Here is a 16,174-nt window from a genome sequence, read left to right as displayed (position 1 = left end):
GATTGGATACTTTTATTTTGCAATGATCTATTTACATATGTTTCTGTCCAATTAAAGCAGGCAAGTGGTAAGGATAAAAAGAGGGTTTATGAATAATGTATTAAAAAAAGTCACATGTAAAGCCTGAATACAGCTACAAACACACTCAGTAATGATTATCTGTAAACTCCACCTCTAACTCACCTGTTGGGATAAAGTTCAGCTCAGTGCTGTAACATTCAGCTCGGTCTGACAATGGAGCACTTAGGTTTAGATTTGTTTACAATTGCTGAAAGGATAATGGGAAATGTATGAAAACTGACTTCCAAAAACGGTAAAGTAAACCACTTTGTGGTCATCTATCTGGTGATCTACAATGGGGAAATCAGTTCCTGAGCTGCTGCTGAACACTTTGGAGGAGCTGAAGAAAGGACTTTAAGAGATTTCAATGGCACCTGAATAATGGTGTGCTGGATTACTTTAGTTGCATCCCAAAGGCCCAGTTGGAGCATGCTGAGAGAGAAGACACTGGATATCATGATGCAGCCCTATGAACTTGAGAATGCTGTGAGGATCTCGCTGGAGGTCCTTAGGAAGATAAACTTCAACATTCTTGCTGAGGGACTACAAATTGACAACCCATCAGGTAATGACTGACATTAGGTTTGAAATATCACTTACTGTACATTTTCCCTCACTGTCTGACAAAGTGAAATCTTGGGGTTCTTATAACCAATATTGAAACGGAAACCTTTTATTTCAGCAATTACAGAGGAGATAGATGAACCTCAATCAGAGGAGGACACTGCTCCTGAACCTCTTCCACCAGAGGAGACAAAGCCTCCAAAACCGTCTCTCCCAGAGGAGGATCTCTCCTGTCCTCTGTGCCATGACATCTTCAGGGATCCTGTCACCCTGCCATGTAGTCACAGTGTCTGTAAAGCCTGTCTGCAAGAACAGAGAAGGAAGGAAATTAATGTCCTGTTTGCAGGAGAAGAGATCCAATAAATCCAACAAGCGATCCAAAAAGTCCAACAGGATCGGAGTTGCTCTGCAGTCTGCACAGTGAGAAACTCAGGCTCTTCTGTCTGGAGGATAAACAGCCAGTGTGTGTGGTGTTGGAATTCAAAAAAACACACCAAACACAACTTCAGACCCATAGATGAAGCTGCACAGGACCACAAGGTATGATGATTTAAAGATGTGAAGATAAACACAGAAATGGTTCATATAATCTCCCCACGCTCCTCTTTCTCCGATAACATCCCCACATTCCAGGAGGAACTCCAGACTGCCCTGAAGCCCTTACAGGAGACGCTGGATGATTTAAATATTATTAAACAAACCTGTGATCAAACAACAGAACACGTCAAAGTAAGAATAGTGAGTGATGAGAAAATACTGTGATCTCTACATACTGTAGATGCCTGGAATTAACTGATAATAACTACCATTCCTCTCACTGTCTCTAGAGCCAGGCCCAGACCACAGAGAGACAGATTAGGGAGGCATTTGATAATCTTCACCAGCTTCTACAAGATAAGGAGTATGCCAGGATAGCTGCGCTGAGGGAGGAAGAGGAGCAGAAGAGTCAGTTGATGAAAGATTGAGAAGATCAGCAGAGAGATATCATCACTTTCAGACAGACTCAGAGCCATAGAGGATGAGCCGAAGTCTGAAGACATCTTTCCTGCAGGTCAGAACTAATATGTTTATTGACTGATCAATAAATATTGATTGATTGTTTCATTAAATCTGGTATTTTGTTCCTCTGCAGATCTTCAAGGCTTCTGCCTCCTGTCTTTCTCATCTCTGTGGTTCTAAACCCAACCCAAGCAGCACTGACTCCTGATTGTTCTTCCAGAACCCAGTGCACACTGCCGGATCCACACCTGGTCTCAGGAGCGCTGATAGATGTGGCCAAACACCTGGGTAACATGCAGTTCAGAGTCTGGGAGAATATGCAGGGGTATGTGGCATACAGTGAGTACCATATACAGTTTTCACAACATTAATTCTATAGCACTTTAAATTGAGACTCTCAATGTTGTACATTTTAGTTTTAGTCCAGGACAACCTGTGAGACCCAAGTGTTTTTGCAAGAGCTTAAAATGTTTGTTTCTGTTTCTTTTTTTCTACATAATCACTACATCTTAGAGAAGACAGGACACACAACAAATGCTACTAAAATATACATTTGGGTCTAAGGATTAACTATGTAGTGTTTGACATGAGTTTAGGACCTGTTGCATCTTTGTAGCCGGGGATCTCACAGGGTTAAAATCTGTCCGGGAACCATCCGATGAAGTTTAGAAAGAGGACCTTGTTCTCCCTCTCTTCAGATCCTGTGATTCTGGACCGCAACACTGTCCATCCAGATCTCACGTTGTCTGAGAATCTGACCAGTGTGAGAGAGAGTGAAGAGACACAGAAGCTTCCTGACCACCCAGAGAGATTTGATTACTTTACATGGATCATGGGTTGTGATGGCTTTAACTCAGGGTCACATAGCTGGGATGTTGAAGTTGTACGAAATACAAATTGGAACCTGGGTGTGGTCACAGAGTCTGTGCAGAGGAAAGGAACCATCGAGAGTGACCATTGGCGATTCCGGCACTTCGATGGTGAATATGGAGCATTTAGTCCACCGGGTTCGTCCACTGACCTCACAGTAACACAGAAACCACAGAGGATCAGAGTGCAGCTGGACTGGGACAGAGGAACGCTGTCATCCTCTGACCCTGATAACAACACACACCTCCATGAGTTTACACACACTTTCACTGAGCGAGTCTTTCCATCCATTGGTAATAAACTCAGCAAAAAAAGAAACATCCTCTCACTGTCAAAAATACTCACTGTACTACTCACTGTATTTTCAGCAAACCTAACATGTGTAAATATTTGTATGAACATAACAAGATTCAACAACTGAGACATAAACTGAACAAGTTCCACAGACATGTGACTAACAGAAATGGAATAACGTGTCCCTGAACAAAGGGGGGGGGGGTCAAAATCAAAAGTAACAGTCAGTATCTGGTGTGGCCACCAGCTGCATTAAGTACTGCAGTGCATCTCCTCCTCATGGACTGCACCAGATTTGCCAGTTCTTGCTGTGAGATGTTACCCCACTCTTCCACCAAGGCACCTGCAAGTTCCCGGACATTTGTGGGGGGAATGGCCCAAGCCCTCACCCTCCGATCCAACAGGTCCCGGACGTGCTCAATGGGATTGAGATCCAGGCTCTTCGCTGGCCATGGCAGAACACTGACGTTTCTGTCTTCCAGGAAATCACGCACAGAAGGAGCAGTATGGCTGGTGGCATTGTCATGCTGGAGGGTCATGTCAGGATGAGCCTGCAGGAAGGGTACCACATGAGGGAGGAGAATGTCTTCCCTGTAACGCACAGCGTTGAGATTGCCTGCAATGACAACAAGCTCCGTCCGATGATGCTGTGACACACCGCCCCAGACCATGACGGACCCTCCACCTCCAAACTGATCCCGCTCCAGAGTACAGGCCTCGGTGCAACGCTCATTCCTTTCACAATAAACGTGAATCAGACCTTCACCCCTGGTGAGACAAAACCGCGACTTGTCAGTGAAGATCACTTTTTGCCAGTCCTGTCTGGTCCAGCGACGGTGGGTTTGTGCCCATAGGTAACGTTGTTGCCGGTGATGTCTGGTGAGGACCTGCCTTACAACAGGCCTACAAGCCCTCAGTTCAGCCTCTTTCAGCCTATTGCAGACAGTGTGAGCACTGATGGAGGGATTGTGCGTTCCTGGTGTAACTCGGGCAGTTGTTGTTGCCATCCTGTACCTGTCCCGCAGGTGTGATGTTCGGATGTACTGATCCTGTGCAGGTGTTGTTACACGTGGTCTGCCACTGCAAGGACGATCAGCTGTCCGTCCTGTCTCCTTGTAGCACTGTCTTAGGCGTCTCACAGTACCGACATTGCAATTTATTGCCCTGGCCACATCTGCGGTCCTCCTGCCTCCTGGCAGCATGCCTAAGGCACGTTTACGCAGATGACCCTGTGCATCTTTCTTTTGGTGCTTTTCAGAGTCAGTAGAAAGGCCTCATTAGTGTCCTAAGTTTTCATAACTGTGACCTTAATTGCCAACCGTCTGTAAGCTGTTAGTATCTTAACGACCGTTCCACAGGTGAATGTTCATAAATTGTTTGTGGTTCATTGAACAAGCATGGGAAACAGTGTTTAAACCCTTTACATTGAAGATTTGTGAAGTTATTTGGACTTTTCCAAATTATCTTTGAAAGACAGGGTCCTCAAAAAGGGACGTTTCTTTTTTTGCTGAGTTTAGATCCAGGGTATGACTGTGGCAATGCGTAGGTCTGGAGAAATGTTGTACAAAACCCACTGAGGTGATGATGGCTCCGAAAGACTTTTGGAGTGCATCTGTGGCCTTTTCCATGTGAATATTGAAGTCACCAAAAATGTGAATATTATTCGCCTTGACTACAAGGTCCGATAGGCTGATTTATGGTTAATTGAACAAGCATGGGAAACAGTGTTTAAACCCTTTACAATGAAGATCTGTGAAGTTATTTGGATTTTTCCGAATTATCTTTGAAACACAGGGTACTGAAAAAGGGACGTTTCTTTTTTTGCTGAGTTTAGCTGTAGTCTCTATCCTCTGAGGATCTTACCAATGAAGGCTTCTGTGCAAATCCAGCACAGTTAGTTAGAGAAGATACATAGTTGCGTTTCAGGTCGTCTTTATTGCAGTTGTGTTGCACAAAAAATCAGATCTCACAACACCTGGAGAAGTGTTAAATGTCGTATATAAATGAGATAGCAATGCCCCTTGTCACTGTCTCATTTCAGATTCAGACCCTCTTATGCAGAGGTCGAGAGTTGCATTATTTGCTCGATTTTTGGGAACCATCTTTTACTGTACATTAGGCATACATATTTCCAGTAAAAAATGGCTAGATATTTACATTAAGTCAATATGTAGGCTACATAAAGTCCACCTATGTTTCCTTTGAGTAGTCTTATAGCATTATTATCCTTGGGTGATATGTAATATAATGATAATTAAGTTATTATATGAATGTAATCTTGTAATAAATACAATATTTATTGATCAATCCAAATATTTCAGCGTTATTCAATCATCTCTGTTTGACCTAGATGAAAAAAATGGATTTTAGCTCAGTCTTTATTATGTGGCAAGCTGTCGTTTTTGTTTACTAAAGGAGTTCCGAAGTCTACTTCCTGGATGGATGGATGGCACACCTGATGGTTGTCACTCGTTACCACAGCCACAAAGTCCAAATTGGCTAGGCTATATCGTAAGTAATGAAAACAAAAAGTGCTTTTTGGTCTTAATTTAATGTTATGTTAGAGTTTGGCATATGGTTACCAGAGTGGTTAGGTTTAAAATCAGATTTTAAGAAGATACATTGCAGAAATAGGCGGGGATTTGCTGTGATAACAACTGAAGACAGCACCTGAAGAGCACGAGACACCTCGCGTCAACACGGAGTGACAATATCCGAAGGAGTCGCATCTGTAGACGCTGATCCAAGGTCAATTTGGCGTTTATTGAGCTGAAGGGGGTTTGGGGACGGCAAGCCGATCCTAGATCTGTACAGGACAGCCTCAACTTGGAGCTGAAGTAGCCTACACCTGCGACAGACGCAGTTCGGCGGTCAGGCAATAAGACGGATCAAAAAGTATGTATTGTCAACTTTAAATGCCGAAAAATGTCATGTTTTTCGCAATAAAAGAGATACGACGCACGCAGCTTGTGTTTATTTGGGGAGGTCGATTGCGTTTTTAATAAGATTTCAGTGTTAAATTTGGTAGGCCTACTCAAAAGATTGAATACAGAAGTATTGCTCCTCTTCTAGGCAGAAACTGTCATGTAAAATGGTATCTGTGTCAACGTGTGTGTGATCTGTGCACCATCTGATCATAAGCTGTTACAGAGCTATTTGAGTTGCTGAGCTGCACTGAAGAATGGAATCATCAGGTATGATGCTTTATGTTTTTGCTCCTATACAGGTCTAGGCTCAGATATTGATCTCCTAGCCAACTGATTATGTCCTACTGATGATTAAAATATGATGAAGTTTGGAATGAGATTGGAAAATCTGATTGATCTGTTGTTATGGCCATACATCAGTCCTTGACTCAATTGATCACTTGACTGAATATACTAGCTGTGTTAGAGCAGGGCTGGAACAAAATACTGCACACCCTGTAGCTCTCAAGAACTGAGTGGGGTAGAGGGTAAGGGTCAATTTGGTATTGATTAGATGCCTGCTCATGTCTGTTTGTGATTGGCCAGATGTCCAGCGGGGGCGGGGACGTTCGCCGTTTGACCTCATCATGAACCAGATCCGCAGGAAACGCACGACCTCAGACAGGAAGTCAACGTCCGGCCGCTTCCTGTCCCGCCAAGCGGAGAGCGGAGGACTTCGTGAGGACAGAGAGACGGAGGAGGAGAGGGACGGAGCAGGTGAGAGGACTGTGAGAACTCAATAAGCAGCAAAAGTATTTAGTGCCTATAGCCAGTACCATTTTACTGGAATTGTAGTGTGTCTTAGGATAACTTAACGTGTGATGTGTTTGTGGTGTTTGTGTTGTGTCCCAGGTGTTGTTCATGGCCCAGTTGACCCAGCAGAGAGTGTGTGTGACATGGGCTGGGGTCGTGTGTGTGTATTTGTCAAGAGGCTGGGGAAGAGAGCAGACAGCAGGACTCTGAGTCTGGCTCACTGTGACCTCACTGCTACTGATGTACTGGAACTGGGTTAGTACACACATACATTTTAAATACTTTATTTGGATCCACAAATCAAATGTACATTTCAAGACACACACACACATACTCGTCATATGATGTTGGTGTCATCATTTTGTGCCCTCATACACCCTGTCTCTTGCTCTCAGCCACCTTGCTCCCCTCTCTGTCTCTATTGGAGGAGATGGACCTGTCATGGAACGAGCTGATTGGAGGATGTCTGAGATCATTGACCTCTCACCTCCAGAACGTGGGAGGGCTCAGAACCCTCAGGCTCTCCTGCTGTAGGCTGACTGCTGATGACATCACTTCTCTAGGTGGGGCTTAAAAAGAGACTCTAACCTACACACTTACTGTGTCTTTACATTAGTGGTGATTTTGCAGACTGCCTGTGTGTGTGTGTGTGTGTGTGTGTGTGTGTGTGTGTGTGTAGGTGAGGCATTGAGGTGTGTTCCGGTGTTGGAGGTTCTGGACCTGTCCTGGAATGCTGGTATTGGTGGCTCAGCTTTGCAAGGCATTGTGGGTAAACTCCACCCAACCCTTAGAGAGCTCTACTTGGTGGCCTGCCAGCTCACTGAAACTGACGCTACTATACTGGGTACGTACACACACACACACACACACACACACACACACACACACAAAGTTGTACGAGGTTAAGTAAAAAGTTAAATGAAAGGTCTCTCTCCCCTCTCTCTCTCATCCCAGGTGGTATAGTGAGTGTTCTCCCCAGACTGTGTGTGTTGGATGTGTCTTGCAACCCTCTCCTGGCCCACACACAGACAGAAGCAGAGGATGGTGCTCAACTCTTTATTATCAAAAAACAACAGGAAAAGGGTGCTAGAAGCCAACACTCCTGTTGAAAAGGGGGCCAGCCCTTACTCATTTGTTGCAGTTCATATATTTATTTATTTATTTATTTATTATTATTATTATTTTTTGTTTAACCTTTTATTTAACTAGGCAAGTCAGTTAACAACAAATTCTTATTTACAATGATGGCCTACCAAAAGGCAAAATGCCTCCTGCGGGGACGGGGGCTGGGATTAAAAATACATTAAATGAAAATATAGGACAAAACACACATCACGACAAAACTACATAAAGAGAGACCTAAGATAACAACACAGCATGGTAGCAACATGACAACAACATGGCAGCAGCACAACATGGTAGCTCCACAAAACAGGGTACAGACAACAAAAAATTGGGCACAGACTACAGCACAAAGGGCAAGAAGGTAGAGACAACAATACATCACACAAATCAGCCACAACTGTCAGTAAGAGTATCCATGATTGAGTCTTTGAATGAAGAGATTGAGATAAAACTGTCCAGTTTGAGTATTTGTTGCAGGTCATTCCAGTCGTTAGCTGGAGCGAACTGAAAAGACGAGTGACTCATGGATGTGTGTGCTTTGGGGACCTTTAACAGAATGTGACTGGCAGAACGGGTGTTGTATGTGGAGGATGAGGGCTGCAGTAGATGACAGATAGGGAGGAGTGAGGCCTAAGAGGGATTTATAAATAAGCATCAACCAGTGTGTCTTGCGACGGGTATACAGAGATGACCAGTTTACAGAGGAGTATAGAGTGCAGTGATGTGTCCTATAAGGAGCATTGGTGGCAGTTGATATAGTTGCAGATGATATTTAGATTTTCTTGATGTTGTTTTTCTTTCACAGGCAGCATGTCCAAGACAGAGCCAGGGAAAGGCGGCGTGTGGGGTTTGGGGGGGTTAGTCCCTTCCCTAAGCCACACCCCCTCCCTTACAACCCTACGACTACACGACTGTGGCCTGACCACACAATCCCTCAGCCTGTTGGGTAAGACACCAGTCAAACACATAAGGGAGAGAAACTGGCCTTAGATTAGTGTTTGTCTAGGGGCTAATTCATCTATCAGTCCTCATAGATCTGTTAATTTGATCCACCTCTCTCCCTCTCTACAGGTGGTTCGTTCAACTGCCTCCGCTCCCTGTGTCAGTTGGACCTGTCCTGTAATAAGGGTGTGGCCGGGGGGCTGTCCCTCCTCTCCCCTCACCTGGCTCTCCTCTCACATCTGGGTGGCCTGGATCTGCACCTCTGCTGCCTCACACACACAGACCTACAGGCCATCAGTGAGTGTGTGTGTGTGTGTGAGGGAGAGAGAGAGAAGTGGCATGTCTTAAGTTGATGCGTACCTTTGAAAGTGAGTGTGTGTTGTATCCAGTCCAGGCGCTGCCCTCGCTCACTGAGCTGACGGAACTGGACCTGTCCTCCAATAAGGAGGTTGGGGGTGTGGTCAGTGATCTAGTCTCCGCCCTCCCGCTGTCACAGATTAAACTCCTCCCACTCAACGGCTGCAGTCTGAACCAGGAATCGCTCAGCGCACTCGGTACTCCACTATTACTGGCTGCTTCTTATTCTAGTCTAGTGTACTTCAAGATGAGGCTTCTGTTTGACTGCTTGAATACAAATCAAATATTCTGTATGTGTGTTCCAGCTCTAGCTATGCCGTACCTGCGGTGTATAGATGTGTCCTGGAGTAAGATGGTGGGCGGGCATCTGGCACTGCTATTGGAAGCTCTGCAGCCGTCAGTCACCCAGGAGCTCCGCCTTAGCAGCTGTGACCTCACCACTGACGACCTGCTTCATCTGGGTACACGTATGCATACACACACTATCACGCATTCTATACACACCTACTGACACAAATACAGGTGAGTCTAATAATCTTTCCTTCTGCCCCTAGCTGTAGTATGTAAGCGTGGCGTTCTGTCCTCTCTGCGTGTGTTGGATCTGTCCTATAACGGAGGGGTGGGGGAGGAGGGGTGGTGTGGGTTGCTAGGGGAGGGGGGGCTGGGCTCACTGGAGGAGCTGGACCTTAGTCTGCGACCCCTGACCTCTAACCCCTCACCCCTGACCTGGCTGCCAACCCTGCTCTCTGCTTTTCCTCATCTACCTGCGCTGACACGTCTCTCTCTTCAGCGATGGACTCTCACAGCCCAGGTACACACACACTCACTCACTCACTCACACTCACTCACACACACTGACTTGGTACTGACTTTTTGTCTATATGGCATAAAATCAGGCCAATTGTAATGAGTGGCTGGAACTATCAGTTGTATGTTATTTCATTCTTCTCTCCTCCAGGAGCGGGAGCAGGTAAACCACGCCCTCAGGAAGAGGAAAGTCCTATTAGAGTTGGACCCTGTCCCGTTTGCTTCGTCCGCCAATCAGGAGGGGCTAGAGGAGGAACGCTGTGAGGAGTAGAGCTTGAAAGAGGGAAGGGAATTGGAGGGGCTTTTGTTTGTTTTAATTGAATTCATGTAAATGTATGTAATGTTTATGGTCAAACACATGAACTATGTTGTCTTTTTAGATCAAGCACCCAAAATAATCTTGTGATATTAAGCACCATGCACATACACCATACTGTTTGGACATTGTTTTCCCGCTGAAAATGACTTTAATGAAAGTAAGAAGTTTACATCAGTAAAAGTAACACTGTGAGTCTACTGATCTGAGCTGTTTGGCCAACTCTGTTCATTTGACTTTTAGCTTCACTCTGACATGCTGATGATTGTTTCAATAAATGATACACCGGGTACACGAATAACATGTTTGACTCCTTGGAGTGTGTAATAATTCTGCAGGTGGAAAGTAGTGTGTGTGTGTCATATTGTGTTTAATGGGTTTCACATTCTCCTCTCATCTCCGATAGAAACAGAACCTGAATCATTTATTCTTCTTGCTGGCGGGTGCTTTCTTCTCCTTCACTGCAAGTTCCTCTCTTCCATCACTCTTCTGTCCTTCTCCAGTTCTCGGAACATTCTGAAGCCCGTCCGTACCATCAGCCCCTGCCACCATGCCTGGATCTGACCTGTCCGTACCATCAGCCCCTGCCACCATGCCTGGATCTGACCTGTCCGTACCATCAGCCCCTGCCACCATGCCTGGATCTGACCTGTCCGTACCATCAGCCCCTGCCACCATGCCTGGATCTGACCTGTCCGTACCATCAGCCCCTGGCACCATGCCTGGATCTGACCTGTCCGTACCATCAGCCCCTGCCACCATGCCTGGATCTGACCTGTCCGTACCATCAGCCCCTGGCACCATGCCTGGATCTGACCTGTCCGTACCATCAGCCCCTGGCACCATGCCTGGATCTGACCTGTCCGTACCATCAGCCCCTGGCACCATGCCTGGATCTGACCTGTCCGTACCATCAGCCCCTGGCACCATGCCTGGATCTGACCTGTCCGTACCATCAGCCCCTGGCACCATGCCTGGATCTGACCTGTCCGTACCATCAGCCCCTGCCACCATGCCTGGATCTGACCTGTCCGTACCATCAGCCCCTGCCACCATGCCTGGATCTGACCTGTCCGTACCATCAGCCCCTGGCACCATGCCTGGATCTGACCTGTCCGTACCATCAGCCCCTGCCACCATGCCTGGATCTGACCTGTCCGTACCATCAGCCCCTGCCACCATGCCTGGATCTGACCTGTCCGTACCATCAGCCCCTGCCACCATGCCTGGATCTGACCTGTCCGTACCATCAGCCCCTGCCACCATGCCTGGATCTGACCTGTCCGTACCATCAGCCCCTGCCACCATGCCTGGATCTGACCTGTCCGTACCATCAGCCCCTGCCACCATGCCTGGATCTGACCTGTCCGTACCATCAGCCCCTGCCACCATGCCTGGATCTGACCTGTCCGTACCATCAGCCCCTGGCACCATGCCTGGATCTGACCTGTCCGTACCATCAGCCCCTGCCACCATGCCTGGATCTGACCTGTCCGTACCATCAGCCCCTGCCACCATGCCTGGATCTGACCTGTCCGTACCATCAGCCCCTGCCACCATGCCTGGATCTGATCGCAGAAACACTGTGTGTGACCAACTGGGTTCAAAAACTCAGATCTCCTGTGTGCCACAAGACTGTGTTCGCATTTCAGTTATTTACATGCACCTGTACGTGTGTTTGTATGTTTGTTGTATCTGTATGGCCTTGCGGAGCTTGTATCCAGTCTCCTTTAGGTAGAGTTGTATAGCCCCGAGACATAACTTCTACCAGAGGGTTGTAATTCAGCTGTACAACCACCAGGTGTCGCAGGAGAGGCAGGTATTTGGGCAGAGCTGATATCCTGTGTATACAACTCTTTTAAAGCTGGGGGGAAAGGAGAGGAAAGAGGTAGGTAGGTGTGTGTGTGTGTGTGTGTGTGTGTGGTTACCAGGCAGTGGGCAGAGTGGTCAGTCCCCTCCTGTACTCACTGTTCACTCATGACTGCACGGCCAGGCACGACTCCAACACCCCTATTAAGTTTGCAGATGACACAACAGTAGTAGGCCTGATCAACGACCAGACAGCCTATAGGGAGGAGGTCAGAGACCTGGCCGTGTGGTGCCAGGACAACAACCTCTCCCTCAACGTGATAAAGACAAAGGAGATGATTGTGGACTACAGGAAAAAGAGGACCGAGTACGCCCCCATTTTCATCGACGGGGCTGCAGTGGAGCATGTTGAGAGCTTCAAGTTCCTTGGTGTCCACATCACCAACAAACTATCATGGTCCAAGCACACCATGACAGTCGTGAAGAGAGCACGACAAAACCTATTGCCCCTCAGGAGACTGAAAAGATTTGGCATGGGTCCTCAGATCCTCAAAAGGTTTTACAGCTGCACCATCGAGAGCATCCTGACTGGTTGCATCACTGCCTGGTATGGCAACTGCTTGGCCTCCGACCGCAAGGCACTACAGAGGGTAGTGCGTACGGCCCAGTACATCACTGGGGCCATGCTTCCTGCCATCCAGGACCTCTATACCAAGCGGTGTCAGAGAAAGGGCCTAAAAATGGTCAAAGACTCCAGCCACCCTAGTCATAGACTGTTCTCTCTGCTTCTGCACGGCAAGCGGTACCGGAGCGCAAAGTCTAGGTCCAAGAGGCTTCTAAACAGCTTCTACCCCCAAGCCATAAGACTCCTGAACATCTAGTCAAATGGCTACTCACACTATTTGCATTGCCCTCTCCCCCACTTTACACCACTGCTACTCTCTGTTGTCATCTATGCATAGTCACTTTAATAACTCTACCTACATGTACATACTACCTCAACTAACAGGTGCCCCCGCACATTGACTCTGTATCGGTACCTCCTGTATATGGTCTTGCTATTGTTATTTTACTGCTTTTCTTTAATTACTTGTATCTCTTATTCTTATCTGTATTTTTTTGAAACTGCATTGTTGGTTAGGGGCTCATAAGTAAGCATTTCACTGTAAGGTGAAAATACCTGTTGTATTTGTCGCATGTGACTAATAAAATTTGATTTGATCAGTGGAGGCTGCTGAGGGGAGTCCATTGGACTCTGGAGCAGTGGAAACGCGTTCTCTGGAGTGATGAATCACGCTTCACCATCTGGCAGTCCGACGGATGAATCTTGGTTTGGCGGATGCCAGGAGAACTCTACCTGCCCCAATGCGTAGTGCCAACTGTACAGTTTGATGGAGGAGAAATAATGGTCTAGTGTTGTTTTTCATGGTTCGGGCTAGGCCCCTTGGTTCCAATGAAGGGAAATCTTAATGCTACAGCATATAATGACATTCTAGAGTCTACAGGATTCTGTGCTTCGAACTTTGTGGTATCAGTTTGGGGAAACCCCTTTCCTGTTTCAGTATGACAATGCCCCGTGCACAAAGCAAGGTCCATAAAGAAATGGTTTGTCGATATCGGTGTGGAAGAACTTGACTGGCCTTCACAGAGCCCTGACTTCAACCCCATCGAACACCTTTGGGGTGAATTGGAATGTGGTCAGCGCCCGACCTCACTAATGCTCTTGTGGCTGAATGGAAGCAAGTCCCCACAGCAATGTTCCAACATCTAGTGGAAAGCCTTCCCAGAAGAGTGGAGGCTGTTATAGCAGCAAAGGGGGGACCAATTCCATATTAATGCCTACGATTTTGGAATGAGATGTTCGAGCAGGTGTCCACATACGTGTGTGTGTGTGTATTGTATTTGACCTGCAGACATAGTAGAGCTCCTGGTGTCTCTGGTACATTCTCCAGCTGGTTCTGGGAAACATACAGCGCCCTCAGCAGTCCCAGGCTGATAACCTCCAGCACCTTGCCAAGGAACTGCAGCGCGCTCTGCAGATGATCTCTTCCAGTCTTCCGTACCAGGCTGAGGTCCAGTGGGTTGCGGCTGAGGTCTAGAGAGCGTAGTTGCGGCAAGCATCCCAGCTCTTGGTACACGGTGCCCAGCCGGTTGTAGGTAGGTAAGGCAGGAGATGTCAGGTGGGATGTGTTGGAGCTGGTCCCTGTCCAGGTGGACTGGGTGGAGCACCGGGGAGGGGAATGCCGTCCAGAACAGTCCCGGAACAGGATTTTAGCTTGCCAGTCCCTAGGCATTTACTAACCCAGTAGGCTCACACTCCAACCGCCTGTCTCGCACCACCAGGTCCACAATTTCATAGAAGTGTATAGAGAGCATCATGCTACCTTTCATGATACCACAGAGAGGAGTTGGCACTATCTATGTTAGCACCAGAGTTACAATTGCTAGAACTCAATCTAATACAGGTCAACGTTACGTGGTAGCTGAACAGGCAGCCAGCTTTGAGGTACCACAAGGAACATTTAAGGGATGTCTCCTTAGGAACGTTCAGGATTCATTGTATGCTTTATTAACAACCAACTAACATATGAAAGTTAATTATTGCCACAGTAATTACCAGAGCCATACCATTGTTCTACAGTGCAATCGGAAAGTATTCACATTTCCACATTTTGTTATGTTAGAGCCTTATACTAAAAAGGATTAAATAAAACATTTTCTTCAATAATCCACACACAATAACCCATAATGACAAAGCGAAAACAGGTTTTTAGACATTTTTGCAAATGTATTAAAAATAAAAAACAGTATTCAGACCCTTTGCTATGAGACTCGAAATTGAGCTCAGGTGCATCCTGTTTCCATTGATCATCCTTGAGATGTTTCTATAACTTGATTGGAGTCCACCTGTGGTAAATTAAATTAATTGGACATGATTTGGAAAGGCACACACCTGTCTATATAAGGTCCCACAGTTGACAGTGCATGTCAGAGCAAACACCAAACCATGGGTCGAAGGAATTGTCCATAGAGCCCTGAGACAGGATTGTGTCGATGCACAGATCTGGGGAAGGGTATCAAAACATTTCTGCAGCATTGAAGGTCCCCAAGAACACAGTGGCCTCCATCGTTCTTAAATGGAAGAAGTTTGGAAACACCAAGACTCTTCTTAGAGCTGGCTGCCTGGCCAAACTGAGCAATTGGGGGAGAAGGGCCTTGGTCAGGGAGGTAACCAAGAATCCGATGGTCACTCTGACAGAGCTCCAGAGTTCCTCTGTGGAGATGGGAGAACCTTCCAAAAGGACAACCATCTCTGCAGCTCTCTGCAGCACTCCACCAATCAGGCCTTTATGGTAGAGTGGTGAGACAGAAGCCACTCCTCAGTAAAAGGCACATGACAGCTGCTAGGAGTTTGCCAAAAGGCACCTAAAGGACTCTCAGACCATGAGAAAGAAGATTCTTTGGTCTGATGAAACCAAGATTGAACTCTTTGGCCTAAATGCCAAGCGTCACGTCTGGAGGAGACCTGGCACCATCTCTACGGTGAAGCATGGTGTTGGCAACATCATGCTGTGGGGATGTTGTTTAGAGGCAGGGACTGGGATACTAGTCAGGATCAAGGGAAAGATAAACGGAGCAAAGTACAGAGATCCTTGATGAAAACCTGCTCCAGAGCGCTCAGGAACTTAGACTGGGGCGAAGGTTCACCGTCCAACAGGACAACGACCCTAAGCACACAGCCAAGACAACGCAGGAGTGGCTTTGGGACAAGTAAGAGCCCGGACTTGATCGAACATCTCTGGAGACACCTGAAAATAGCTATGCAGCGACGCTCCCCATCCAACCTGGCAGAGTTTGAGAGGATCTGCAGAGAAGAATGGGAGAAACTCACCAAATACAGGTGGGCCAGGCTTGTAGCGTCATACCCAAGAGGACTCGAGGCTGTAATCGTTGCCAAAGGTGCTCCAACAAAGTAATGAGTAAAGGGTGAATACTTATGTAAATGTAATATTTCTGTTTTTTAAACTATTTTTGCTTTGTCATTATGGGGTATTATGTGTAGATTGAGGGGAAAAAAACAATTTAATCCATTTTAGAATAAGGCTGTAACATAACAAAATGTGGAAAAAGTCAAGGGGTCAGAATACCTTCCGAATGCAGTGTAGATGGAGAACATTGAGCAATCTAAACTTTTGTTAGTGTTCTATGCAAAAATGGTCATTACCATGGCAACTACATCACATCAACATGTTGGCCATATTTGGTGTACCAGCCATATTGTAAATGTATGAAAAAGATAGTTTATTTTTTA

The 16,174-nt window shown here is 46.6% G+C and overlaps 1 protein-coding gene and 1 pseudogene across 2 annotated transcripts; both read left to right on the top strand.

Annotated features, from left to right (window-relative positions):
• Positions 1-318: 318 nt before the first annotated feature.
• Positions 319-4,803, top strand: LOC115148816 (E3 ubiquitin-protein ligase TRIM39-like; annotated as a pseudogene).
• A 410-nt stretch (positions 4,804-5,213) lies between these two features.
• lrrc31 (leucine rich repeat containing 31) lies at positions 5,214-10,356 on the top strand. Of its 2 annotated transcripts, none has more exons than XM_029695706.1 (13): positions 5,214-5,682; positions 5,938-5,981; positions 6,300-6,470; positions 6,606-6,761; positions 6,902-7,069; positions 7,186-7,350; positions 7,461-7,550; positions 8,437-8,577; positions 8,703-8,870; positions 8,963-9,127; positions 9,236-9,391; positions 9,485-9,741; positions 9,889-10,356. In XM_029695706.1, the coding sequence occupies exons 2-13, from the start codon at positions 5,969-5,971 to the stop codon at positions 10,006-10,008; spliced, it is 1,770 nt and encodes a 589-aa protein (XP_029551566.1). In that variant the 5' UTR covers positions 5,214-5,682; positions 5,938-5,968; the 3' UTR covers positions 10,009-10,356. The 2 variants fall into 2 exon arrangements, with proteins under 2 accessions (XP_029551566.1, XP_029551556.1); XM_029695696.1 differs by having other exon boundaries at positions 5,929-5,981.
• The last annotated feature ends 5,818 nt before the right edge of the window (positions 10,357-16,174 follow it).

Source organism: Salmo trutta, chromosome 2 (assembly GCF_901001165.1).
Source record: "Salmo trutta chromosome 2, fSalTru1.1, whole genome shotgun sequence".
NCBI lineage: Eukaryota > Metazoa > Chordata > Actinopteri > Salmoniformes > Salmonidae > Salmo > Salmo trutta.
Note: the sequence above shows the minus strand (reverse complement) of the source record. Positions and strands in the feature narration are given on the sequence as shown.